The sequence below is a fragment of the Pongo pygmaeus genome, chromosome 1 (genome assembly GCF_028885625.2).
Source record: "Pongo pygmaeus isolate AG05252 chromosome 1, NHGRI_mPonPyg2-v2.0_pri, whole genome shotgun sequence".
NCBI classification, from domain to species: Eukaryota; Metazoa; Chordata; class Mammalia; order Primates; family Hominidae; genus Pongo; species Pongo pygmaeus.
This window is the reverse complement of record NC_072373.2, coordinates 162,908,127-162,933,957: the sequence shown is the minus strand read 5'-3', so window position 1 is coordinate 162,933,957 and position 25,831 is coordinate 162,908,127. Positions and strand designations below refer to the sequence as shown.

The following is a 25,831-nucleotide window of genomic DNA, read 5'->3' as shown; positions in this document are numbered from 1 at the left end:
TACATAGCAGGTATTTAATACATTGTAGTTAAGGAAATACTAGTTACATTAAATTGAACACCAATATCTGACTAGCTTTTATAGAAGCAGGAGTAATATGTGTTAAGTTTCGGAAAACATTTTATTCCTAAAGTCAAAACGTGTTTTAAAACCAAAGCCGGGGATGGTGGTGTGTACCTATGGTCCCAGCTACTTAGGAATATGAGATGGGAGGATTGCTTAAGCCCAGGAGTTCCATGCCAGTCTGGGCCTCACAGTGAGACCCTTTTCATCAAAAACAAATAAATAAATAAATACAACCAATAATATTGAAATTCTGAATCTAATGAAACTATAGTAAAATTTTGTTTTACCATAGCCCTTTATTGCACAAGTTTAGACACGTATCCAATTACCTTTATCAGAAAATTCCCAACTAGATGTAGAGTCTCAAATTTTATAGTCATATCCTCTGAAAATTAGCTTCTCAGGATAAAAGCTCACAATTAGGCAAGGAAATTGATATTAATCCTATTTCTCAAGATCTGTATTATAAAAGAATTCCATGTCAAGTTCACTGGCCTCACTTCAAAAAATGCCTAATACAGCAAAACTCTGTAATGAGATCCTTTCTTAAAATTCAGTATAATTTTATCTACCAGTGGGTTTAGCAATCTTCATTTTGAAAAAGTCTACCAAAATACTATTATTTAATATACACTGTTAAATCTTGGTTATATATCTTTTCAGTCATATATCTGTACACATAGAAATAAAGTATTAGATAAAATACTTAGAAGAAAATACAGGTAAGTATTAATGTATATATACAAGTAAACAGTATATGTATAGTATATGCATATAACCTTGGGTTGGTGTATGAGTTAGGAATTTCTCTTGGGGTTAGGGTTGTTCTTACCAAAAGCCTGACTATAGGAACTTACTTATCCTCTCAAAAAAAGAGAAGTCCAGAGGTAGACAGCCTAGGGCTGGTGTGACAGCCTCATGATGCCATCAGGGCTCTAGGCTCCTCCTTTCTGTTCCCTCTGCCAAGTTTGGCTTTCATCCTCATGATGGAAATGGTCCCAAATGGCTGCCAAGGCTCCAGCTATTTCCTTCTAGACAGCAGAAAAGGAAAAGAAGGGCTCAGCCCTTACTTTTAAGCTTTACGCCAGGTCTCACAACAACACTTGCATTCATCAGCCCACTGGTCACCTGGTCACACCCAGCTGCAAAGGAGGCTTGAAAATATATTAAGGCAGCAATGTTCCCTTGCTAAAAAAAGATGAGGAGAAGCTGTTTGTAGGCAACTGGTAATCTCTGTCTATATTTATCTATATAACTTTTTCAAATATATGAAACTAGGGAATATCAACAAACAACTCAAAAAGAAGTATAAAAGGAGCAACAAAGATATGAAAATGTTTAGCCTAACTAGCAATCAATGAGATACAAATTTTGAGAAAACCTGAGAAACCAAATCAGACTGAGAAAGAGTAAGTAGAATGAACATACCCATGTTGGTGAGGGTGTGGGGAAGATACTCTTGTACACACTAGTGAGTGTGTAAATTGGTACAACTTACTAGGGAGCAACTTGGCAATATGTAACAAACTTTAAACTTGCATCTTTTGACCAGGTAATTTTAGCCTTAGAAATGTATACTCAGCATATCATAGGATAAGTGCTTAAAAATGTAAGTACAAAGATGTTTGTTGAAAAATTGTTTGAAACAGTGAAACACCATAAACAACCTAAGTGTATAATAGTAAAGAATGGACTGGTTAAACTCATCGTGACCCTCACCTGCTTTAATCCTACACCAACATTAAAGGGATGTTGTAGCTATATTTTTTATTGACATGGACAGATACACATTATAAGTGAAAAGGCAAGATTTTAAAAGTGTATATGAGGTGATGCCATCTTAAATACTTATTTCCAACCAGCGCAGTGTCTCACACCTCTAATCCCAGCACTTTGGGAGCGCAAGGTGGGAGGATTGCTTGAGCCCAGAAGTTTGAGACCAGCCAGGCCAACATAAGGAAAAAGATACAAAAAAAAAATAAAAATAAGAAGATTAGTCAGCTGTGGTGGCTCACGCCTGTGGTTCCACTACTTGGGAGGATGAGGTGGAATGATTTCTTGAGGCTAGGAGGTTGAGATTGCAGTGAACTGTGATCGCACCACTGAACTCCAGCCTGGGTGAAAAAGTGAGACTCTGTCTCAAAAGTAAGTAAAAAATAAATAAACATTTACATGAGCACGTATTTTTTGAAGGGTAAAATTTAAAAAAAGTCTAGCTGAATATAGATCAAAATGTTAACAGAGATCATCTCTACATCTGGAATTACAAGTTATTTTTCTTCCCTTTTGCTTTTTATATTTAAAAATTTGTTCTTCAGTGGCTAAGTACTGCGTATGTAATTTTTAAAGTGAATTCTGTGGTTCTATTCTGCTGTTTTTAAAATGAAATAAATCAGAATAACTTACTTCTTCAAACCTCACTGCAGATGGGTCTTGAGGTTTTAAACCTCATGAATTCTATGGTCCCATTCCAGGTTCCTTAGTTAGATTTGGTGACAACTTCTCAAATGCCACATTCATCATGTTAGAGTTCATTTCTACTTTATTCATTCACCAGTCATTTTTGAGCATACACTATATAAGGCAGTTGGAATCCAGCACAGGTAAAAGATACAGTCGAGGTCCTCAACTTATATTTAGTCAAGGGGGAGGGTCAGACATATGAGCAAGTAAAGTGCAGTACAGTAGAATAAGCATGAGGTTAGAGGTATGCATGGGGGCTCTAGGAACAGAGAAAAGCCAAAGCATGAGCTTGGAGGAGGCCAGGAGAGCTGGTGACATGCGTACCAAGTATGGAGAGACAAAGTGGTGCTAGCCAGGTGAGGGAGAGCAGGTGTACAGGCGTGAGGGTTTGTTTTAAAGTGAGAGCTGAGCAGGCATAGGACTTGAAAAGAAGAACCAGGGATAAGGAAGAAGTTGAAGACAAAGGAGAGGGAGGAATAATAGAATAAAGTCCCTGGAGAGATGGGAGATGATGAGGAGCCAGTGACCAAAAGAGGGAAGAGGAACACTTCATCCTCTGAGAGTGGACAGAGGACCATTGATCATAGAATCGTAAGAATGGGGTTGATGCAGAGATCATGTCGGGAGGGAAAGAAGGACATGAGGCAATTCTTTAGAGCCGAGCTGTAGTTAAGAGAGTCTTAGAAGTGCCGGAATCTCAAGGGCCTCTTGCCTCTCCTAAGATCACACCTGAGCCATTCAACACAAGTAGTTGTGTGTCCCAGAAGGACCTGGAGAACAAATTGGCGAACTGCATGGTCCTGTCTTTGAGGACTTTGTCTCACACATACCCTGAATGATCTGTAGGGGTAGAACATGACTTTGTGCCTTCTCCTCTTTCAGTATACATTCATACTATTTACATATGTATCTTTCCTTCAAGAAAAGGATAAAATAATGCCCCGACATTATTTAGGCTGATTTACGCTGATTTTGAGAGAACAGAGACAAATTTATTGTAAAAAGCACCTGCCACAGCATTGTATATCAAGAGGCACAAGAGTGATGTTGTTAGCTTATGATAAAAGTTACGTGCTAGCCAAGCATGGTGGCACATGACTGTTTTCTGAGCTACTTGGGAGGCTGAGGCAGGAGGATTGCTTGAGCCCAGGAGTTGGAGGCTGCCATGAGCCATGATGGTGCCACTGTACTTCACCCTAGGCAACAGAACAAGACATTGTCTAAAAAAAAAAAAAGGCCAGGGCCAGGCGCTGTGGCCCATGCCTGTAATCCCAGGACTTTGGGAGGCCGAGACAGGTAGATCACTTGAGGCCAGGAGTTCAAAGCCAGCCTGGCCAATACAGTGAAACCCTGTCTCTACCAAAAAATACAAAATTAGCCAGGTGTAGTAGTGTTCGCCTGTAGTCCCAGCTACTCGGGAGGCTGAGGCAGGAGAATCGCTTGAACCTGGGAGGTGGAGGTTGCAGTGAGCCAAGATCATGCCACTGTACTCCAGCCTGGGCAACAGAGTGAGAGACCCTGTCTCAAAAACAAAAAAAAAAAGGAATGTGTGCTAAACCTACCAGTCAACTAGTAAAATGTATTAAATATTTCAAAGACCCAGCCCTTCTACTCAAGACCTCTTGAAACCACAGGAAGAGTCAGAAGCCAGTATGCTCATAAACACAGGCTCACAGAGATGGCAGAGACTGGGGCCCTAGGAGGTGAAGTAACTGAGCCAAGATCATACATCCAATAGTGGCAGAGCTACATGGAAAACCAGACTACCCTTAGGTGAGCACTTTTTCCAAATGCCTTCTGAACGTTATAACTTCATATAGAAGCTCTCAGTGAAAATGGAGATGGGAAGTTGAATGATTGAGGCTAAAGGAATAACTGTGAAAGGTGACAGGGAGAAGGTGAGTTGTTAGCAGACTTTTGAAGGAAAGAACATGCCCCAGCAAACATCATGAGAGAGGGAATTCTAGGTTGGTTCTGGCAAGTGTGGTGACTCAGAGACAGAAGAACCCTAGGCAATGTCAAGTTGATTTACTTAGCTAATTCCAGAGAAAGCAGTGGTTAGAAAGGCTCTTTGGCTTTTTTACCTCAATACTTGGCAAAGGATCTTGCAAACCATAGTGTTCAAAAAATACTTGCTGAATGAGTAAATTTTATTCTCAAAAAACAAAACAAAACAAAAAGCCCACAGTATAACTGGGACATCAAATACCAAGGCAAGTGAAGACAAGGAACCATTGCTGGGAATTCCAGTTCCTGACAAGATGGCCAGTACACTGTCTACAGGCTCTACCACTAAACCTGGCCCTGAAGCTGCTGCAGAGAGATAAGATATGGATGGCTGAGTTCCCCCTAGTGGGGAATAGTGATGAAGCAGGGAGGACCAAGGGAGCTTTCTACTTGTTCTCTTTGTTTCTTCCCCTTGTTACCCTGTTGTGATTGCTGCCCAGGCATCTCTATGATGGGGTAGGAAATTCTAGGGAGCAGTGCAGAGTCACTGTCAAGGAAGCCCTGGAACCTCACTGGGGAGGAGAGCTGGGAGCAAAGAGTGCCTGTGAGCTGGCCGACCCTTCAGCACTTTTTTCCTGCCACCTATCCCATGGGCCTGGCAGTTTCAAACAAGAATAATAGCTCAGTTCCATCATGAAAAGCAGTGCCTATCACAGAGGTACTAGTTTGATTCTGGAGGTACATGTATGCCTAAGGGGTGCCTGGGGACAAAGAGCTCAGTTTGTATCACTGCAGGGTCTCTGGCCTGGAGCTTTCCAAGCTGAAAAGCCCCTCCTCCCTACCCTAAACATACATGGAGGACCATGAGCTACAGCTGTACTTTGACTCCTCTCCCTATAAAAAAAGAAAAGCCAAGGTTGTTGACCAATCAAAGAAAATAAAACATGATCCCAAAAGAAAACATCAAGACAAATGTGAAGACCACAAGCCTGGGAATGACAGGCAACAAATCAGTATCATAGGAAACAGAACTAATGCAACAGACAGTACAACAGATTAGAATAAATGCAAAAAGCATCCTTAGAAAGATAAGAGAGAATACCAAAACATGAATCAGAAACAGGTAGTTATGAAGAAAACCCAAACAGAGTCAGCATGGAATGTTTAGGGGTTTTTTATGTGATGTTAAACAGATTGCTTATTCACTCTTAAATATAGCATGTTTTAGGCCAAGCATGGTAGCTCATGCCTGTTATTCTAGCACTTTGGGAGGCTGAGACAGGCGGATCACTTGAAGCCAGGAATTTAAGACCAGCCTGGCCAACATGGCAAAACCCTGTCTCTACTAAAAAAATAAATAAATAAAAAGAAAAAAGAAAAATTAGCTGGGTGTGATGGCGCACACCTGTAACCCCAGCTACTCAGGAGGCTGAGGCACAGGAATTGCTTGAAACTGGGAAGTGGAGGTTGCAGTGAGCCGAGATCATGCCACTTCACTCCAGCTTGGGTGACAGAGTAAGATTCTGTCTCAAAAAAAAGAAAAGAAAAAAAAAGCATGTTTTATTAGAATAACCTCAAACGGCTACTAAAGAAAATGATTTCAGTATTGTATAGCAACAAATAATAGAAGTTAGCAAAAGTGTTTTTTTAACCTTTGAAGTTTCTAATATACTTTGTCTATTTAGAAAACAAACACATTTAGTTGTTTCCATCTCTTAAACTTCAGTTGCATTGCATTCTTCAAACATCTTTTCATATTAGGGCTTCATGTGGTTTGAACATTTTGCTAGAATACTATTCTACTTTTGTCTGAGAGTGGTCAATTACATCTATCTTTTCCAGCATACAAACTCCAATATATTTAAGAGAATGCAAGGAAAGTTTAGTTATTGAAACAACTAACTCAGCCGATGGGATGAATAGCAGAGAGGACTGATCTGAAGATTAAATTAGTGAGAGGAGGACTAGGGGTGAAATTCTTCCATAAGGTGTAAAAAAATGGGTAAGAAATTGAAAGGTTAGAAAAATTAAAACACTGAAAGAGCAGAAATAGAAGTTATATCAACCATCTAAAAGGAGTTAGAGTAGAGATAAAAAATGGAGGGGAGCAAATATTTGAAGACTAGTGGTCAAGAATATTACAGAATGAAAGAAAGACATAAGATCTCAAGTGGAAAGGCCTCAGAGTGCTAAACCCAACATAATTTTTTTTTCATTTTATTGTAAAGTGTAAGGACCTTAAAGCCAAAGAAAAAAGTATAACAATATTTAGGGAGAAAAAAGCAAATCACCTACTAAGGAACAAGAATCAAAAGGACACTAGATATGTCAATAACAAAACATATAAAAATACAATAATGTAATATCTTCAAATGGAAGAAATGAAAGAACTTTAAATCTGGAAATGTTTCTCCAGCTAAACTATCATTTAAAAAATTAGAGAGAACTGGCTAGTCACGGTGGCTCACGCCTGTAATCCCAGCACTTTGGGAGGTCAAGGCGGGCGGATCACCTGAGGTCAGGAGTTTGAGACCAGCTTGGCCAACCTGGTGAAACCCCGTCTCTACTAAAAATACAAAAATTAGCTGGGGATGGTGGTGTGGGCCTGTGATCCCAGCTACTTTGGAGGCTGAGGCAGGAGAATCGCTTGAAGCCAGGAGACAGAGGTTGCAGTGAGCTGAGATTGTGCCACTGCACTCCAGCCTGGGCAACAAGAGTAAAACTCCATCTCAAAAAAAAATTAATTAAAATTAAAATTAAAAAAATTAAAACGAGAGAGAACTTAGGTAATAGAGTAAATTCAGAGGAACAAGATGTAAGGATAAAAGAGAGAGAGAGAAGATGCAAATAAAACACCAAGCAAAACAAGAGTGAAAGAATATTTTCCCCTAGTAAAAGTAAACTTTCAAACCTAGCTGAAATAAACTTATGGTTAAATATTGTAAAAGCTAAAAAATTGGCACAAAAATATTTTTTTAATTTTAAATAAATAACTGTTAAGAATAAAAAACTTAGCCCAGGTGCAGTGGTTCATGCCTATAATCCCAGCACTTTGGGAGGCCAAGGCAGGCAGATCACTTGAAGCCGGGAGTTCCAGACCAGCCTGGCCAACACTGTAAAACCCCATCTCTACAAAAATACAAAAATTAGCCAGGCATAGTGGTGCACGCCTGTAGTTCCAGCTACTCGGGAGGCTGAGGCACAAAAATGGCTTGAGCCCAGGAGGCAGAGGTTGCAGTGAGCCAAGATCGTGCCACTGAACTCCAGCCTAGGTGACAGAGCAAGACTCTGTCTCAAAAAAAAAAAAAAAAAAAAAGAATAAAAAACTTATTTATAAACAACATGCCCTCCAAAAAAGCCCCAGCCCCACATTGTTTTACAACTGAACTCTGAATTCAATGTTAGTTCAAGTTGCTATGGAAAACATAAAATAAAGAAAGCTGTCCAACGTATTTTCTAAGATGAATTTAACTTTGTTATTAAAATCAGATAAAGATAGCACAAGAAAAGTTATTGCCTAAATCACTTATGAACCTTGACATATAACCTGATGAATGAGAGATGTAAACTCAACACATGTATTAAAAATTAGTGGAGGCTGGGCACAGTGGCTCACGCCTGTAATCCCAGCACTTTGGGGGGCGAGTCGGGTGGATCACTTGTGGTTAGGAGTTCAAGACCAGCCTGGCCAACATGGTGAAACCCTATCTCTACTAAAAATACAAAAATTAGCCGGGAGTCGTGGCATATGCCCTTAATCTCAGCTACTCCGGAGGCTGAGACAGGAGAATCACTTGAATCTGGGAGGTGGCAGTTGCAGTGAGCCGAGATCATGCCATTGCACTCCAGCCTGGGCAACAGAGCATCTCAAAAAAAAAAAAAAAAAAAACACACACATACACACACACAGTGGTGATACTTTCAGTTTCCAGTCTAGCATCTAAGGTACTTTGGAAGTCATCATTCTGTCGTAATAACAAGTAAAAACTCAACAAACTGGAAAATCAACACTTCTTCTTTGACCTGTGAGAAGTGAGGTTATATGGCAAGCCACTGCCCCAAAAATTGAAGAGACAGACAGGTTAATACAGAGAATCACAAATTACCATAGCAAAAATCCCCAAGCAGAAAACTTCATGGGAACCAGTGCTGAGGTAAGAAAACCTGAACTGTAACTCACAAATTGCTGGAGACTCAGAACGGACAAATCTGAGAGTTAAAATCTCCACTGGGGATCAGTCATAGGAGGTCCTCACAGTTTTGTGAGTTTTATCTTAAGGAGCTTGATCAGGGGCTGGGCACGGTGGCTCACACCTGTAATCCCAACACTTTGGGAGGCTGAGGCAGGCAGATCACTAGAGGTCAGGAGTTTGAAACCAGCCTGGCCAACATGGTGAAACCCCATCTCTACTAAAAATGCAAATTAGCCAGCGTGGTAGTGCATGCCTGTGATCCCAGCTGCTTGGGAGGCTGAGGCAGGATAATCACTTGAACCCGGGAGGCAGAGGTTGCAGTGAGCCAAGATGGCGCCACTGCACTCCAGCCTGGGTGACAGAGCAAGACTGTCTCAGAAAAAAAAAAAAAAAAAGGAGATTGACCAGGTTATCACAGTGAATATCAGAAAAATCCCCCATGTTTCTCTCAGTGGGAGGGAAAAAGGAACCGTTATAAAATACATCAGAGTTGGCCAGGTGCAGTGGTTCACGCCTTGTAATTCCAGCACTTTGGGAGGCCAAGGAGGCAGATTACTTGAGGTCAGGAGTTTCAGACCAGCCTGGCCAACATAGCAAAACCCTGTCTCTACTAAAAATACAAAAATTAGCCAGGTGTGGTGGCATGTGCCTGTAATCCCAGCTACTTGGGAGGCTAAGGCAGGAGAATCACTTGAACCCAGGAGGTGGAGGTTGCAGTGAACCAAGATCACTCTACTGCACCCCAGCCTGGGTGACAGAGCAAAACTCCATCTCAAAAAAAAAAATACACCAGAGCATTCTGTTCTTAACAAGGCCCGCCCTCCAAGGAAACTGTTTTAATAGGGCTAAACTATTGGAGTTTTCTCAGAACCTAACCAGCCTGGTGGGAGGAACATATCTAATTCCATCCTAGTCTGGCCTTCTATGTGGAGGGAAAGGAAATACCCAACTCCAATCCCCTCTATTCTTCTAGGTGGGAGAAGGAAAATACCCAACTCCAGCCCACTGTAGCCATCCTATCCCACTTAAGGGGGGAAAACTGATAAGCACTGGCAAGTTCCCAGTCCAGGAGCACAGCCTCACAAAAAGACTGGGATGTAATCATAGGGTTATAGAATGCTTTCTTTCCCCTGACACCTTTCTACCACATTACTAAAAGCCCATTTACTACATATGCTTTTACTCAGTAAATCATATCCAACTTTCAACAAAAAATTATAAGGCATTCTAAAAGGTAAAAAAACAAACAACAACAAAACAACAGTTAGTTGAGACACAGCAAGCATCAGAACCATACTTGGATATGGCAGGGATGTTGGAATTATCAGACCAGGAATTTAAAACAACTATGTTTAATATGAAGGGCTCTAACAGATAAAGTAGAAAACCTGCAAAAACCGATGGACAGGGTAATCAGAGATTAGAATTCTAAGAAAGAGTCAAAAAAGAAATGCTAGAGATCAAAAACAGTGTAACAAATGAAGAATGTCTTTGATGGGTGATTCGTGAAATAGACATATCTGGGGGAGGAGTTTTTGAGCTTGAAGATATGTCAATAGAAACCGCTAAAACTGAAAAGCAAAGAGAACAAAGACTGAAAAAACATAACAGCATATAAAAAATCTGTGGAACAACTACAAAAGATGTAACCTACACATAATGGAAATATGAGAAGGTAAAAAAAAGAAAGGAATAAAAGAAATATTTGAAACAATAATGAATGAGAATTTCTCAAATTAATGTCAGACACCAAACCACAGACCCAGGAACCTTAAAGAACACCAAACAGGGTAAATGGCACCCTCCACCCACAAAAAAAAACTATACCTACATACAATCATTCAAATGGCAGAAAATCAAAGATAAAGGAAAAACTCTTGAAAGAAGCCACAGGAAAAAGAAAACTTTATAAGACCAAATATAAGAATTACATCTAACTTCTTCAAAGAAACCATGCAGGCCTGGCGCGGTGGCTCACGCATGTAATCCCAGCACTTTGGGAGGCCGAGGTAGGTGGATCACCTGAGGTCAGGAGTTCAAGACTAGCCTGGCCAACATGGTGAAACCTTGTCTCTACTAAAAATACAAAAATTAGCTGGCCATGGTGGCGTGTGCCTGTAATCCCAACTACTCGGGAGGCTGCTGCAGGAGAACTGCTTGAACCTGGGAGGCAGAGGTTGCAGTGAGCCAAAATCACGCCACTGCACTCAAGCCTGGGTAACAAAGTTAGACTCTGTCTCAAAAAAGAAAAAGAAAAAAAAAGAAACCATGGAAGCAAGAAGAGAGTAGAGTAAAATATTTAAAGTATTGAGAGAAAAAAAGCCCACCAACCTAGCAGTCTATACCCTGTGAAATTATACTTTAAAAGTTGAAGGAGAAATAAGGACTTCCCAGATAAAGACTGAAGAAATTTGTTGCCAGCAGACCTGCCTAGCAAAAAATGTGAAATGAAGTTTTTCAGAGAGAAGGAAAATGAGATAGGTCAGAAACTTGGAACTATACAGAAAAAGGAAGAATATCAAGGAAAAAATAAGTGAAGGTAAAATACAAACTTTAATTACTCTTTTTTTTTTTTTTTTTGTGACGGAGTCTTGCTCTGTCACCATGCTGGAGTGCAGTGGCATGATCTCTGCTCACTGCAACTTCCAACTCCCTGGTTCAAGCGATTCTCCTGCCTCAGCCTCCCAAGTAGCTGGGATTATAGGCACACGCCACCATGCCCAGTTAATTTTTGTATTTTTAGTAGAGACGGGGTTTCACTATGTTGGCCAGGATGGTTTCGATCTCCTGATCTCGTGATCCGCCCGCCTCGGACTCCCAAAGTGCTGGGATTACAGGCGTGAGCCACTGTGCCTGGCCAATTATTCTTATTCTTTTTTTTTTTTTTTTGAGACAGAGCTTCACTCTTGTTGCCCAGGCTGAACTGCAATGGCGTGATCTCGGCTCACCACAACCTCCGCCTCCCAGGTTCAAGCAATTCTCCTGCCTCAGCCTCCCTAGTAGCTGGGTTTACAGGCATGTGCCACCATGCCCAGCTAATTTTGTATTTTTAGTAGAGACGGTGTTTCTCCATGTTGGTGAGGCTGGTCTCGAACTCCCAACCTCAGGTGATTCGCCCACCTCGGCCTCCCAAAGTGCTGGGATTACAGGCATGAGCCACTGTGACCGGCCAATTTTTCTCATTCTTAATTGACCTAACAGATAGCAGTTTATTCAAAACAAGAATAGTAACAATGTATTTGATTACATATGTTTGTGTATTATAAATGCTTATGCATGCTTATATATAAGTGAAATGAAAGATAGCAATGAATCCCAGCAAGGGATAAGAGGGAGGACTTTGGATTATTTTGCTATTTAAGGGATTTCTGCTACCCATGAAGCAGTATATTGTTATTTGAAAGGGGACTTGAATTAGTTGTAAATGTATATTGCAAATAGTAGAGCAAGAGCAAGCACTAAAAACCATTTTAAAAGAAATATAACTGATATGCTAAAAAAGGGCAGAAAATGAAATCATATAAACTGATCAATTAAAACCACAAATGGCAGAAAAAGAATGACAAACAAAACAAGGGACAGATGACAAAGGCAACAAATAGAAAATAGTAACACATGTAGTACATATTACTCCAACTCCATCAAGTTATTTTGAACATCACTGGACTAAAAACAATTACAAAACAAATAGTCAAAGTGGATAAAAAACAAGACCCAACTATAGCTGTCTATAAGAAACCAAATTTAAATATATAGACATATAGGCCAGCACAGTGGCTCATGCCTGTAATCTCAGCACTTTGGAAGGCTGAGGCAGGCGGATCACTTGAGGTCAGGAGTTCAAGACTAGCCTGGCTAACATAGTGAAACTCTGTCTCTCCTAAAAATACAAAAATTAGCCAGGTGTGGTGGTGCACGCCTGTCATCTCAGCTACTTGGGAGGATAAGGCAGGAGAATCACTTGAACCCAGGGGGCAGAGGCTGCAGTGAGCCAAGATTGCACCACTGCACTCCAGCTTGTGAGACAGAGGGAGACTCCGTCTCAAAATAAATAAATAAATTTTAAAATTGACACATATAGAGCAAATGTAAAGAGATAGAGAAAGATATGCCATGTTAACATTAACCAAAAAGAAGCTGGAGTAGCTGTATTAACTTCAGACAGAACAGACTTCAAAGCAGAGAAAGTTATCAGTGGTAACTGGGAGCATTACTTAATGATAAAGGAATCTATTCTCAAAGAAAACCTAACAATCTTTAATGTGTATGGACTTAAAAACAATCAAAATGCATGAGCCAAAAACCAACAGAACTGCAAAGACAAATAGATGAATCCACTATCATAGTCAGACTTCAAGACCATCATTGTGTCAGAAATGGACAGATCCTGCAGACAGGACAAAGACTGCAGACAGAAAATCATTAAAGGCATAGTTGAACTCAACAGCATCCTCAATCAACTAAACATAATTGACATCTGTAGCCAACATCATCTAACAACAGCATAATACACATTCTTCTCATGCTCATATGGAACATTCACCAAGATACACTATATTCTGGGTCATAAAATACACCTTAACAAATTTAAAAGAATAGATATCATGCAATGTCTGCTCCCAGACCACAGGGGAAATAAACTAGAAATCAGTAACAGAAAGATAGCTGGAAAATCCCAAAATAGAGATTAAACAACACACTTCTAAATAACACATTGGTCAAAGTCTCAAGAGAAATTTTTAAATATTTTGAACTAATTGAAAATAAAAATAAAACATCAAAATTTATGGAATGCAGCAAAATCAGTGCTTAGAGGAAAATTTATAACATTGAATGAATACATTAGAAAAGAAGAGAGGTCTAAAATCAATAATCTAAACTTTTGCCTTAGGAAACTAAAAAAAAATGGATCAAATAACCCCAAAGTAAGCAAATAATAATAATAAAAGAGCAGAAATCAATGAAATTCAAAACTGGAATAGAGATAAATTAATGAAACCAAAAGCTGATTCTTTAAAAAGATCAATAACATTTATAAAATTTCTAGCCAGGTTAACTAAAAAAAAGAGAGAAAGAGGATGAAAATTACCAATATCATAAATAAAAAGGGGCTATCATCACTGATCCCATGGACATGAAAAGGATAATAATCAAATACTATGAACAACTCTGTGCCCACAAATTTGATAATCTAGATGAAATGGACCCATAGTCAGACACTACAAAGCCTGGTAACATGAACAGCGTTTTCTGGTAAAGTGGCCAACCCAGACAGAGACCCATGATGATATGAAACTTGGTATATGACAGGGATGAGATGCCAAATGTGATGACATTGGGAAAAATTGACTCACCATGTGGAAAAATAGTAAAATGTATTATCCCCCTGAAAAAAAAACCCTTTTGTTGGATTTGAATTTAAAAACCCATTAAATGTGAAAGGTAAAACTAAAAACCAATGGGAGAAAATGTAGTTGAGTATCTTCATGACCCTAGGCTAGAAGGGTCATCTTAAGGGGCCATGGATAGAAGGGTCATAAATAAGATGTAAAGTACACAAGCCATGGATAAATTTACCAACAACAAAGTAGCTATATATGTGTCATTAAGTTATCAGAGTTGACAGGCTAGGTAAGATACTGTTGAAAACTGTTATGTTAAGACTAAAATCTACAATATAAAAAGTTGTCTGCAAATCGGAGAGAATGCAGGAAACCCAATGGAAATGAGTGAAGTATATGAATTGGCAGTTCATAGAAGGGGAAAGTCAAATAACTAGTAATATATGAAAAGAAGCTCAGCTTCATAAGAAATCAGAAAAATGGCCGGGTGCGATGGCCCACACCTGTAATCCCAGCACTTTGGGAGCCCGAGGCGGGTGGATCACCTGAGGTCACGAGTTCAAGACCAGCCTGGCCAACATGGGGAAACCTTGTCTCTACTAAAAATACAAAATTAGTTGGGTGTGGTGGCAGAGGCCTGTAGTCCCAGCTACTCAGGAGGCTGAGACAGGAGAATTGCTTGAATCTGGGAGGCGGAGGCCACAGTGAGCCGAGATGGTGCCACTGCACTCCAGCCTGGGCAAGACAGAGCAAGACTCCATCTCAAAAAAAAAAAAAAAAAAAAAAGAGAAATCAGAAAAATGAAAATAAAACCACAATTAAATACCACTTTATATATACCAGATTGATAAAAATTAGAAAATCAGAAAATACTAAGTATTGGTGGATAAATGACAGCCTTCCTGCTTTTCTTGCCAGAGTGTCAAGTGGCTATTTGAGAGATAAATCTGGCAGTATTTTGTAAAATAATATGTGAATTTGCTCTATAATCAAGCAATTCTATGCATATATATCCAGAAACACAGAAACATTCCTGCACAGGCACACAAGAGAACATGCAAGAGAATATTCATTGCATCCTTGTTTGTGTTTGCAAACACTCCAAAAGAACTTCCTGCTTGTCACTCAAACATTGGACAAGTAAAGGGTTTAGGTAGCAGTCTGAAAAAATGAGTTGGATTTACATAATAGCAGCAGGATGTATATGTCCCAGAAACATGTTGAGTGAAAAAAAGAAAAAGCATTAGATTTATCTCCCAATACATTTCATGAAAATTCAACACATAGGCACAAAATAACACTAAATTTCAAGGACAGGAATTTGTCTAAACAAATATATGAAAGGTGGATTAGAAAGATGTCTAATATACTCACAAAGATTAGGCACCTTTGAGGCTATAGAAATGGAAAAAGGAATGGGGCTGGGCATGTTGGCTCATGCCTGTAATCCAAGCCCTTTGAGAGGCCAAGGCAGGAGGATCACTTGAGCCCAGGAGTTTGAGATCAGCCTGGGCAACGTAGCAAGACCTTGTCTCTCTCTAATAAAAAAAAAAATTAGCTGTGTGTGGTGACATGCGCCTGTGGTCTCAGCTACTCAGGAGGCTAAGGTGGGAGGATCACTTGAATCTGGGAGGTTGAGGCTGCAGTGATCTGTGCTTATGCCACTGTACTCCAGCCTGGATGACAGAGTAAGACCCTGTCTCAAGAAAAAAAAAGAAGAAAGAGAGAGAAGAAAAAGGAAAAGAGAGAAGGAAGGAAGGAAGGAAGGAAGGAAGGAGGGAGGGAGGGAGGGAGGGACGGGAGGAAGGGAGGGAAGGAAGGGAAGGAAGGAAAAGAAAAGAAAAGAAAAAGAGAAAGGAAAAGAAGGGGAAAATAATTGTACACATAACATTTTACATAATGTTTGAACAAGCTGATGTTGTTAGTTCTCCATGAACTGAGAAATGAAATGAACTTAAATCTGTGACTCCAGAGTCTTTAAAAGTAAACAGATTCTTCCTAAAACTTTTTTGGGATAAGCTGTTTGGCTTTTTTTGTTGTTTAAATCTTTATCCCTCCTCTTTTTTTATTTTGTCTCTCCTCTTTCTGCCCGATAAAGGGTTGCTGGCTCCTCGCCAGGTCTCTGCAAACTCAGAGGGCATGGACAACATTCTGGTGACTTGGCAGCCTCCCAGGAAAGATCCCTCTGCTGTTCAGGAGTACGTGGTGGAATGGAGAGAGCTCCATCCAGGGGGTGACACACAAGTCCCTCTAAACTGGCTACGGAGTCCGCCCTACAATGTGTCTGCTCTGATTTCAGGTACCTAATTGTTCACCTTCCTTCTAGAGGGTTACTAAGTTCACATTTGTTTGGGGAAACTGCAGGCAAGAGCCAGAACCCTACCTTCAGTTACAGGTGGCTACATGATAAGAGAGACTGATGACCTAGAGTCCATCCAGCAGCACTTTAGAATACTACACTGCAGACATAAATGACCAACTGGTTGACTAAAAACTCTCTTATTTATGGAAAATCCATATCCCTAGCACAATGCCAAAGAAGAAGAATGAATAATTGAACCAAACAAGTATGGCTGAGAGCTAAGTTAACTGGCCAGTGTAGTACACACCTTTATTTATCATAGCACACTGCATGATAATACACGAGGCCATCCTTAACTCTGTGGGGAGTTCATTTATTTAATAACTCTCAAAGCAATCATGTTCAGTAAGAGTCAGTATGGCCATTATATAAATGAGGAAACCAGGAAATCCTTCAGTCCCAATTCTGTTACTTATTAATTGTGTAATACTAAATCCAGAATTATCTATATGACAATTGGTATTTCTAATCCTCAGTTTCCTAATCTTCAGTGGTTAGAATCAAGTGAGAGAATGCATCTGAAAATATATTAAAATGATTGGGCAGAACTTAGTTAATGTCATTGTTAAGCATAAATTCAGCACTGAATTGAATCAGTGGTTTAAAGCTCTGTCTCTGCAGCCATACTACCTGGGTTTGAGTCTTGTGATCTGTCTGTGTGATCTAGGGCAAGTTATTTAACCGCTTTGTGCCTCAGTTTCCTCATCTGAAAAATGAGGATAATAATATTACCTACCTCGTTGGGTTATTGTGAAGACTAGCTGAATTACTTCGTGGAAAATGTTTTGAACAATGCCTAATACATTTTAGGGGCTCAGTAATTTAGCTCTCATCATTATTATTATTATTACATGAGACAGAGCTAATATTTTAAGGTTTTCAAGCTCTAAATCCTATAATGTTTCTATAACAATCATTACACCTGTCTAGGAGAAAATACACACCCTGCTTAAGGTGACAAGATTTATACAAATGAAATAAATAGCACACTGCATAATCATACATGAGTCCATCCTTAACTGTGTACCTCTTTTATAGTCTGACTGCTCAGAGTTCTAGCAGGTTAATTTTTCATCACTACCCTTAAATAGAATGCTGCCTACATAACCTAGTAAGCATCCAGAGGAAGATGACCAAGTTATTAGGAGCCTGGAACTTCTAATCTGGAAACTATTTAGCCTAGAAAAGAGAATTCTAGATGGGCATGGGAATGGGACGGCTTGATGGCTGTTGCTGGTTTGTTTTCCTTTGTTGCTCTGGAGAGAAAAACTAAAACCCTATGTGGAAATTATAAAAGAAGTAGCTATCAGCTCAATTTTGAAAAAGAAGTTTCCTGCCTTTGATGTTCTCTAATGGGACAATCAATTACCTCTCAAGGCAGTGTGTTCCCTGTCCCTAGAGTTTTTGCAGTAGAACCAGTTTTCTTTCAGGGCTGTTATGTCCATCAAATCAGGTGAAAGTGAATAGAAAAAGCATTTACCAAACTTTAAGCTGCTAAGAAATTGTAAACATTATTATAAGCTGTATTAGGACTTACCCCTGTGGGATAGTTTGAACTATATGGCAAGAGAGATGTTTTCCATACTTAGTGAAATAAGTGTCTTTATGCACTTTAGAAATAATATTTATTTGAATAAAATCAATATACTAGGCTGGGCGTGGTGGCTCACGCCTGTAATCCCAACACTTTGGGAGGCAGAGGTCAGGAGTTCAAGACCAGCCTGGCCAACATGGCGAAACCCCATCCCTACTAAAAATACAAAAATTAGCTGGGTGTGGTGGTGGGCGCCTATAATCCCAGCTACTTGGGAGGTTAAGGCAGGATAATTGCTTGAACCCGGGAAGCGGAGATTGCAGTGAGCCGAGATCATGCCATTGCACTCCAGCCTGGGTGACAGAGTGAGACTCCATCTAAAAAAAAAAAAAAAAATTCAATATACTAATGAATAAAATAACGTTATTAAATTAAAATTGTTCTGCTTGGAAACACTTGGTTAGCTATTAGTTTATGTTGATGTTACAGTCTGGAAATAAACACTTAAAAATTAAGCGATTCATGGTTATTATTAATTCAGAATGGCCCCTTCTAGTCAGTAAGATCACTCATTGTTATTGATTTTCACCAGCTTTTTCCCAGCATCTGGCTGGGGCAGATTTGGGCATTTTGGAGTGGGCCAGAATACAGCCTGGCTCCTGATTTATAGGTTGGTGGAGGCCAGGCTAGAGACCAGTCCTGTCCTGTCTGGGTGAAAATGCTTCTGACCATATAGAGCCACTCCTTTTACAAATACATAACATCATGACGTCTAGAAAACCTTCCCTGCACCTAGAGTTGTTGGGGGCCCTCTTCTGCCCTCTCCTGCCTTCTTCTTCCTTGTTACTGGTCATTTAATGTTTGCCTTTTCCCACACTTAAGAGGTGAAATTAGCTTTCTGCAGAAAAACCACCTAAGTGATGGTTTATAAACATGGGGGCAGGGACTTTGCTGAAGGGTACTAGGTATGTATGTATGTATGGGAGTGGTGGGAAATGAGTCTGGAAATTGCAGCCAGACTCTAGAAAGGAAATAAAAGTCTTAGGAGTATGGGCTTCATCCACTGAAGGTTTTGAGGTGGGGAGCAGATATTGTTAGGGAGTGTTCATACAAGAATCAGCCAGTAAAACAGGAGTTCTTGAGGCCAGAACTGGGGAAGAAGCTTGCTAGGAGGGCTCTAGACTCTTGGTGGAAAGGGAAATGTCAGCTGAGTTACAGAACCACATTGTCTTCTCTCCTCCACTAAAGGTGAGCCATTCACAAAAATAAACTACAGCTTCTAATGCAGCAGTTCCCAAGGCCTCTGCCCTGAACTCACATTTTGAATGGCAAAATACAATGGAACTGTCTGCCTAATGAGCTCATCTGGAACTCCCATGCCTCCATAAGGCAGTGGTTGGTTGGCCTCTTTCACGACTAGGGGCAGAACAGCCAGGCACTGGGGGCTGAAAGCTACTCACTGGCCCCTCCCACATTAAATATGATTTCATATTCCATGTTGCCCTTTGGGCTTCTTGGTGTCAATACCACCCATGAGGAATCTTTGGATTACCATACTAAACTGACTGTGTCCTTTTCTCCTCTTCGCTTGGTTCATGAACTCAAACTGGAATTTACCCATGGCATGTGTTTTGATCTTGTCATGGTCTCTTCTGACAGCACTGGTTGCACAACTGAGTTTTATGTGCTGTCTATTTGCTGGAATATTTAATGGGCAATGGATTTTCATATAAAACACAAATAATTTAATAAATTTTTCTATGATATAAAATTATTCTTCCTGAAAAAAAAATGTTAAACCCTAATCAACTGTCAGCATAGGCGACCCTGGCTACCTATCGGCAGGGCATTAATCAATACTGGATAGGGTTCTTACTTTGACTCCCTGATACTATAGTTACTTAGTAGGACTTATCTCTTTTTCCTTTAAATGTTCATTTGAAATGTAAAAGTATTTCAGGAGAGGTATCTATGAAAGGGTCCTTTTATTCACAAGTAGTAGAAATCTGAGATTCGTGGAAATAAGGAATTTTGGTGGGGAAGAAAGACTTGCCAACAAGCTTCATGACGGACAGAAAATTGAAAGTGCGGCGCTTTAAAAGTCAGGAAGGAGTATTAACATTCCCAAGTACCTTTTAAATCTTCCAGGCTGGGAAGCAACTGAAATCTAACTGGAACATACAGGGAGAGGAGATAGGGTAACAAGGGGTCGGATTGCACCCAGAGCACCCTGGTTAGTTATCCCTGAGTGTGTCATCTGCCCTGTCAGATCTTGATAAGCATTGCAGAATTAGAAAAGCCATTCAGGTTCTATGCCTGCAAAATTCCAGCCTCACTTTCCTGTAAACAGCACATGCTTTATTTGTAGGAATCAAAAGATTTTTTTTCTTCAAAGCAAGTTGTTTTGTTTGTTTCAAAAGCAGTCTGGGTGCGCGCGCGCGTGTGTGTGTGTGGTTATATTTAAATCCGTGTTGGAACTCAAATAGCTTTTGTCTCCTTCTTAATCACGGTGATCCTGTTTGTTTATATGGAAAGAAACTCAGGTTGGTTGGTTGGTTGGTTGATCCTTTGAAGTTGGGAGCAGTAACTTCCAGAAGCCAACGTCATGGCAAATCAGATGCTGAGAATTTGTAACATAGGTCATCAGTCCAGACTGTGCTTGAACCATCTTTAAACTAGGAAAAGGCAAGAAACACCTTGAAAGCATTTGTATCAGATAATAAAATGGCTCCCTTTAATGACTCACTAGTAATGGCATGGCTGTTATGGGAATTCTCTTTTCCTTGCAGAGAACATAAAATCCTACATCTGTTATGAAATCCATGTGTATGCACTCTCAGGGGATCAAGGAGGATGCAGCTCCATCCTGGGTAACTCTAAGCACAAAGGTGAGTCTTGGGACCTTTTGCCAAATTTTGCTTTAGTTTAATGATTTGGATTTGGAGGGTGACAGAAGCCTCCTGTGCCCTACTTTACAGCACCACTGAGTGGCCCCCACATTAATGCCATCACAGAGGAAAAGGGGAGCATTTTAATTTCATGGAACAGCATTCCAGTCCAGGAGCAAATGGGCTGCCTCCTCCATTACAGGATATACTGGAAGGAACGGGACTCCAACTCCCAGCCTCAGCTCTGTGGTATGTGTGAGAACCAAATGCAGTGAGTGGGGCCTTCTTGTTTGGATGTCAGGAAAACACAAGGAGGTGTGCATGCACATCTACACACATGTGCTAGCGCAATGCCTGGCATATAGTAAGTACTCCATAAATATTTGTAAAGTTAACTGAATGAAGAATTAGAAAAGACATCTAAACACACAAACAGAAAGTTATTGAATATGTGTTATGTGCCAAGCAAATTGCTAAGGATACAGAAATGAAGTAAATGGACTAGTTCTCAAGGTGCTTACTCATATGAAGAGACAGCATTTCAACAAACAACAAAGTCACTTCAATACTGTATAGACTTCTTTGTTTTTTTGAGACAGTGCCTCACTCTGTTGCCCAGGCTGAGTGCAGTGGTGCAATCACAGCTCACTGCAGCCTTGACCTCCCTGGGCTCAGCAATCCTCCTGCCTCAGCCTCCCAAGTAGTGGGAACTACAGGTGCATGCCACCATGTCCAGCTAATTTTTAAATTTTTTTGTAAAGACAGAGTCTCCCTGTGTTGTCCAGGCTGGTCTCCAACTCCTGGGCTCAAGTGATTTGCCTACCTTGGCCTCCCAAAGTGCTGGGATTACAGGCATGGGCCACAGCGCCCTGCCAATCCTGTATAGGCCTTGAGGTTCACAAGAAATGCATCTGGAGAACTTTTAAATCCCCACATTAGCAATTACTATTATGGCATATTATTTTCCTCTTAAAATGGATAAAATATGATACAGTTTAAGTAATCCTTTATGGTCCAAAATTATTCTATAAGTATAAAACTAAAGCAATTAAAATAAACTCTAGCTAGAGTGTTGTCTCAAATGATGTCATGGATCACTCATTCATGTACAGCTCCAAGTCACTTGCCACACTTGATGTTCCAATCTTTGATTTATTCAGAGTTTTTGTTTTTCTTGACTTGACCTTCTCTTTATTTTGTAAGCAGCTAGCTTTCAGGAACATTTGTCATAAAGAAGGAACATTTGTATTTCTTAATGAGAGTTAGTAGGTCCAAGAACAATGCAACAAAGCCACCCTAAAGATGCAGCTGCCAGAGAGCTGCCTGCAGGGGTGATTTTCACCTGGGAAGCTTTAGGAGTTGGTCTTCTCTCTTGACTTTAAGAGGTCTGCAGTGTGACTTTAAAAGCTGGTTAATTTTTATTACATAAATAATACGAAAACATAAAAATAGTTCAGAAAGATATAGAAAGAAAATTCGTCTTCCCTTCACACTTAGGCTGTTAACAGTCCCCTGTGTATTCTTCCAGAAAAAAACAATTGATGCATGTACAAGAATATAGTTGAGATCTTTTTCAACATTCTGATCTACACCTTGCCTTTACCTCGCAATAATACATGGTAGAGACCTTTCTACATCCATCCATGTGAACTTATGTCATTCTTTTTTATCATCTCGTAGTATGGCATCATAAGGGCTTACAGTCATTTGTTGAACAAATCCACCATTGATAAACAGAACATATCACTGATCAGAACTGCTTCCCCCTGGACTTGTCCCAGAGTAAGTCAGTTCTGAAATGCACCCCAAGAGGTAAGGAATCAATTGATCTCTTCTTCAGCCACCTGGAATTCCTCATGTGAAATTTGCCCCCCAAATAACTTTCATTTTGGCAGAGTTTAAACTGAGATACCTGTTTGCAACCACATGGTCTGTTTATTCTTTTTTTTTTTTTTTTTTTTTTTTTTTTTTTGATACGGAGTCTTGCTCTGTTGCCTAGGCTGGAGTGCAATGGCACGATCTCAGCTCACTGCAACCTCTACCTCCCGGGTTCAAGTGATTCTCCTGCCTTAGCCTCCTGAGTAGCTGGGATTACAGACATGTACCACCATGCCCTGCTAATTTTTGTATTTTTAGTAGAGGAGGGGTTTCACCATGTTGGCCAGGCTGGTCTTGAACACCAAACCTCAGGTGATCCATCTGCCTTGGCCTCCCACAGTGCTGACATTACAGGCAGGAGCCACCCAGCCCAACCTCTTTTTTTTTTTTTTTTTTTTTTTAACAGTAAGCCATCTACTTTAATAGTCAAAGTCTCCTGAGTCTGTTGATTCTTAAAGCTGCTCTTGTGGATGTTGAAGAAAATGCCTTCCTTATTTTGTCACAAATCTGATGACTCTAAAGCCTGCATAAGGGTATTTAAAAATAAGCTAAAAGGGGAGGGAGAGTGCAGATTCACAGTCCTATTTTATACTAGTTTAGGTTAAATTTCCATTTAATTCAGTAAGTATCTGTTGATGGATAAGACCTATTCCCTATCTTCAACAAGCTCACAGTCTATGAGGGAGACAGAAAAGTACACAAAAGGAGGCTGGGCATGGTGGCTCATGCCTGTAATCACAGCACTTTGTGAGGCCGAGGTGGGCAGATTGTTTGAGCCCAATAGGTCAAGACCAGCCTGGGCAACATGGTGAAACCCTGTCTCTACCAAAATTACAAAAAATTAGCCAGGCATGGTGGTGTGTGCCTGCAGTCCCAGCTACTCAGGAGGCTGAGGTGTGAGGATCACTGAGCCCAAGAGGCAGAGGTTGCAGTAAGCTGAAATTGCACCACTGCACTCCAGCCTGGGCGACAGAGAGGGACTCTGTCTCAAAGAGTAAAAAATAAAAAGGAAAAGTACACAAAAGGGATATAACTGTCATAATCAAGGACTGACAACTACTTACTGCATTTGGCAACCAGAAATCATTGGTGAATTCACAAGGGCACTTGCTAGAGAGTGGTAGGAGGTGGTAGGTTGAGGAGGAGAGAGAAAGGCAAAGCAGGAAAGTGTTCTGCTTTGATGGCCCCATCTTACTGGTGTTTCAGCACCATTAACCAGGCAGCAGTATTAAGGGCATATGTGGAGCACAGTAAGGGCAAAAAATGAAGGACCTGCCTTGGCAGAGGAGATAAGGTGTAGAGTCAGGGAGGAACCCAGGTATCTGGATTGTAGTGAGTTATACGGGTGGTTCGGTGCACAGCCACTCCTCTGGAAGCTTGTCCATATTGCCATGTTGCCATGTGCACCAGTAGAGCCATGGCCAGCACATTTTTCTTTTTTTTTTTTTTGAGACAGAGTCTCACTCTGTCGCCCAGGCTGAAGTGCAATGGCGTGATCTCGGCTCACTGCAAGCTATGCCTCCCGGGTTCACACCATTCTCCTGCCTCAGCCTCTCGAGTAACTGGGACTACAGGCACCCGCCACCAAGCCCAGCTAATTTTTTGTATTTTTAGTAGAGATGGGGTTTCACCATGTTAGCCAGGATGGTCTCGATCTCCTGACCTCGTGATCTGCCCATCTCGGCCTCCCAAAGTGCTGGGATTACAGACGTGAGCCACCGCGCCTGGCTGGCCAGCACATTTTTCTACTGGAGAACACATTATACTTTGCTACTGCCTAGTAGTCTTTGCCAACAGTCTCTAAGCATCTTAAGGGAAGAAGCCATGGCAATTTGCTCACCATTGTCTCCTCATACCTAGAATACAGCCAGACACATGGTAGGTGCTTCATAAAAATAAACAGCTGAATACCACTCTACCCTTTGTTAAATCCAATGTAGATCGTTAAAAACTTGTTTCCAGTAGCAGTGCAGCTGTTTAGTCTAGTACCACTTGACCTTCCTATCTACAGCCTTTCTAACAACTGGCAACTATCACATCTTCCTACACTGGTGCCTTTATCATTGAACCACCCTGAGTGTAAGTTTTCAGACCGCCAAGGATTGAATGGCCTCTTTTATCTCTGCCAGAGATCACAGCCCAGAGGGAGCAGGACCAGTATTTCCTGCTTGACTTCTTGACTTCTTTCTCCTATTACACAACTCAGCCTATTTTGCCAACCAAACTGCTGACACCATCATCTTCCTCACTGCATCTTCCCATAGAGCTTCTATTTTTGTTCTCCTAATATGTGTGCATGTGTGTGTGTGTGTGTGTGTGTGTGTGTGTGTGTGTATAAACTTTATTGGCCCAGCAACCCATACAAATCCCTTCCCTTCTGTTCCAATATCTCATTTCACTCCCAGAGTTAAGGATGCCCTCACAGAGGTGGACAGTTGATTCCCTGATGTTTGCTGATGTTTTGCTGCAGCAGGAGGAACAGAAGGTCTCTCTAAAATTAATTTTTTAATCCCCTGCGTTAGGAATAGAGAAAGGGCTTTTTGAGCTCAATCATATAGCTTAAGTCTATGCAAGCAATTTCACCAGGCTAGAGTAGACTTGAGAATTTTCCGCAAGGACTTTTCTCAACAGGATGTAAACTATAGAAATTCTGTGATAGTCATGGTGAATAAATTATCTGCATGGGCCTCAACCCCTTTGGGTGGAGTAGAGGTAATATTATAGGACTTCATCTTGCTGATTACCCATAGTAAGCAGGGATGGGATAATGGAAGGGGTCTCTTTTCCCTATTAGATAGTGGACTCTTTGAGGCAGATTCTATGCTTTTGTATTGTCAGTGCCTTGTCCAGTGTAGGCACTCATATTTATGACTATTGAAATAAATTCAGCATGCAAGACATCTCTGACTTGCCCTGGAGTTTGTGAGCCAGTATATGTTGAGTATATGACGCTGAGTTCTAGTTTTCCCTGTGATCAATAGCATAGATGAAGTCATCTCAATGAGCTAGCAGGTGTGAAAGGAAAATAAAATCTCAAGACCCCAAACTCACTATGCCAAAAGAAAAGATAAGCTTGGGAGCTGAGTCATGCAAAGACTGCCTTTCTTTTGTTACCAAACAGATAGCTGTAACTTCACATGCTTACTTTATTTTATGTC

The 25,831-nt window shown here is 40.6% G+C and overlaps 1 protein-coding gene across 15 annotated transcripts in view; it reads left to right on the top strand.

Annotated features, from left to right (window-relative positions):
- The window catches only part of IL12RB2 (interleukin 12 receptor subunit beta 2), a 93,634-nt gene that overhangs the window by 43,523 nt on the left and 24,280 nt on the right, over nt 1-25,831 (top strand). For all 15 annotated transcript variants that reach the window (XM_054483587.2, XM_054483528.2, XM_054483537.2 and 12 more), the window contains 3 exons: nt 16,110-16,310; nt 20,697-20,795; nt 20,886-21,044. In XM_054483587.2, the coding sequence (XP_054339562.1) occupies nt 16,110-16,310; nt 20,697-20,795; nt 20,886-21,044 (459 nt within the window). The remainder of the gene's footprint in view (nt 1-16,109; nt 16,311-20,696; nt 20,796-20,885; nt 21,045-25,831) is intronic.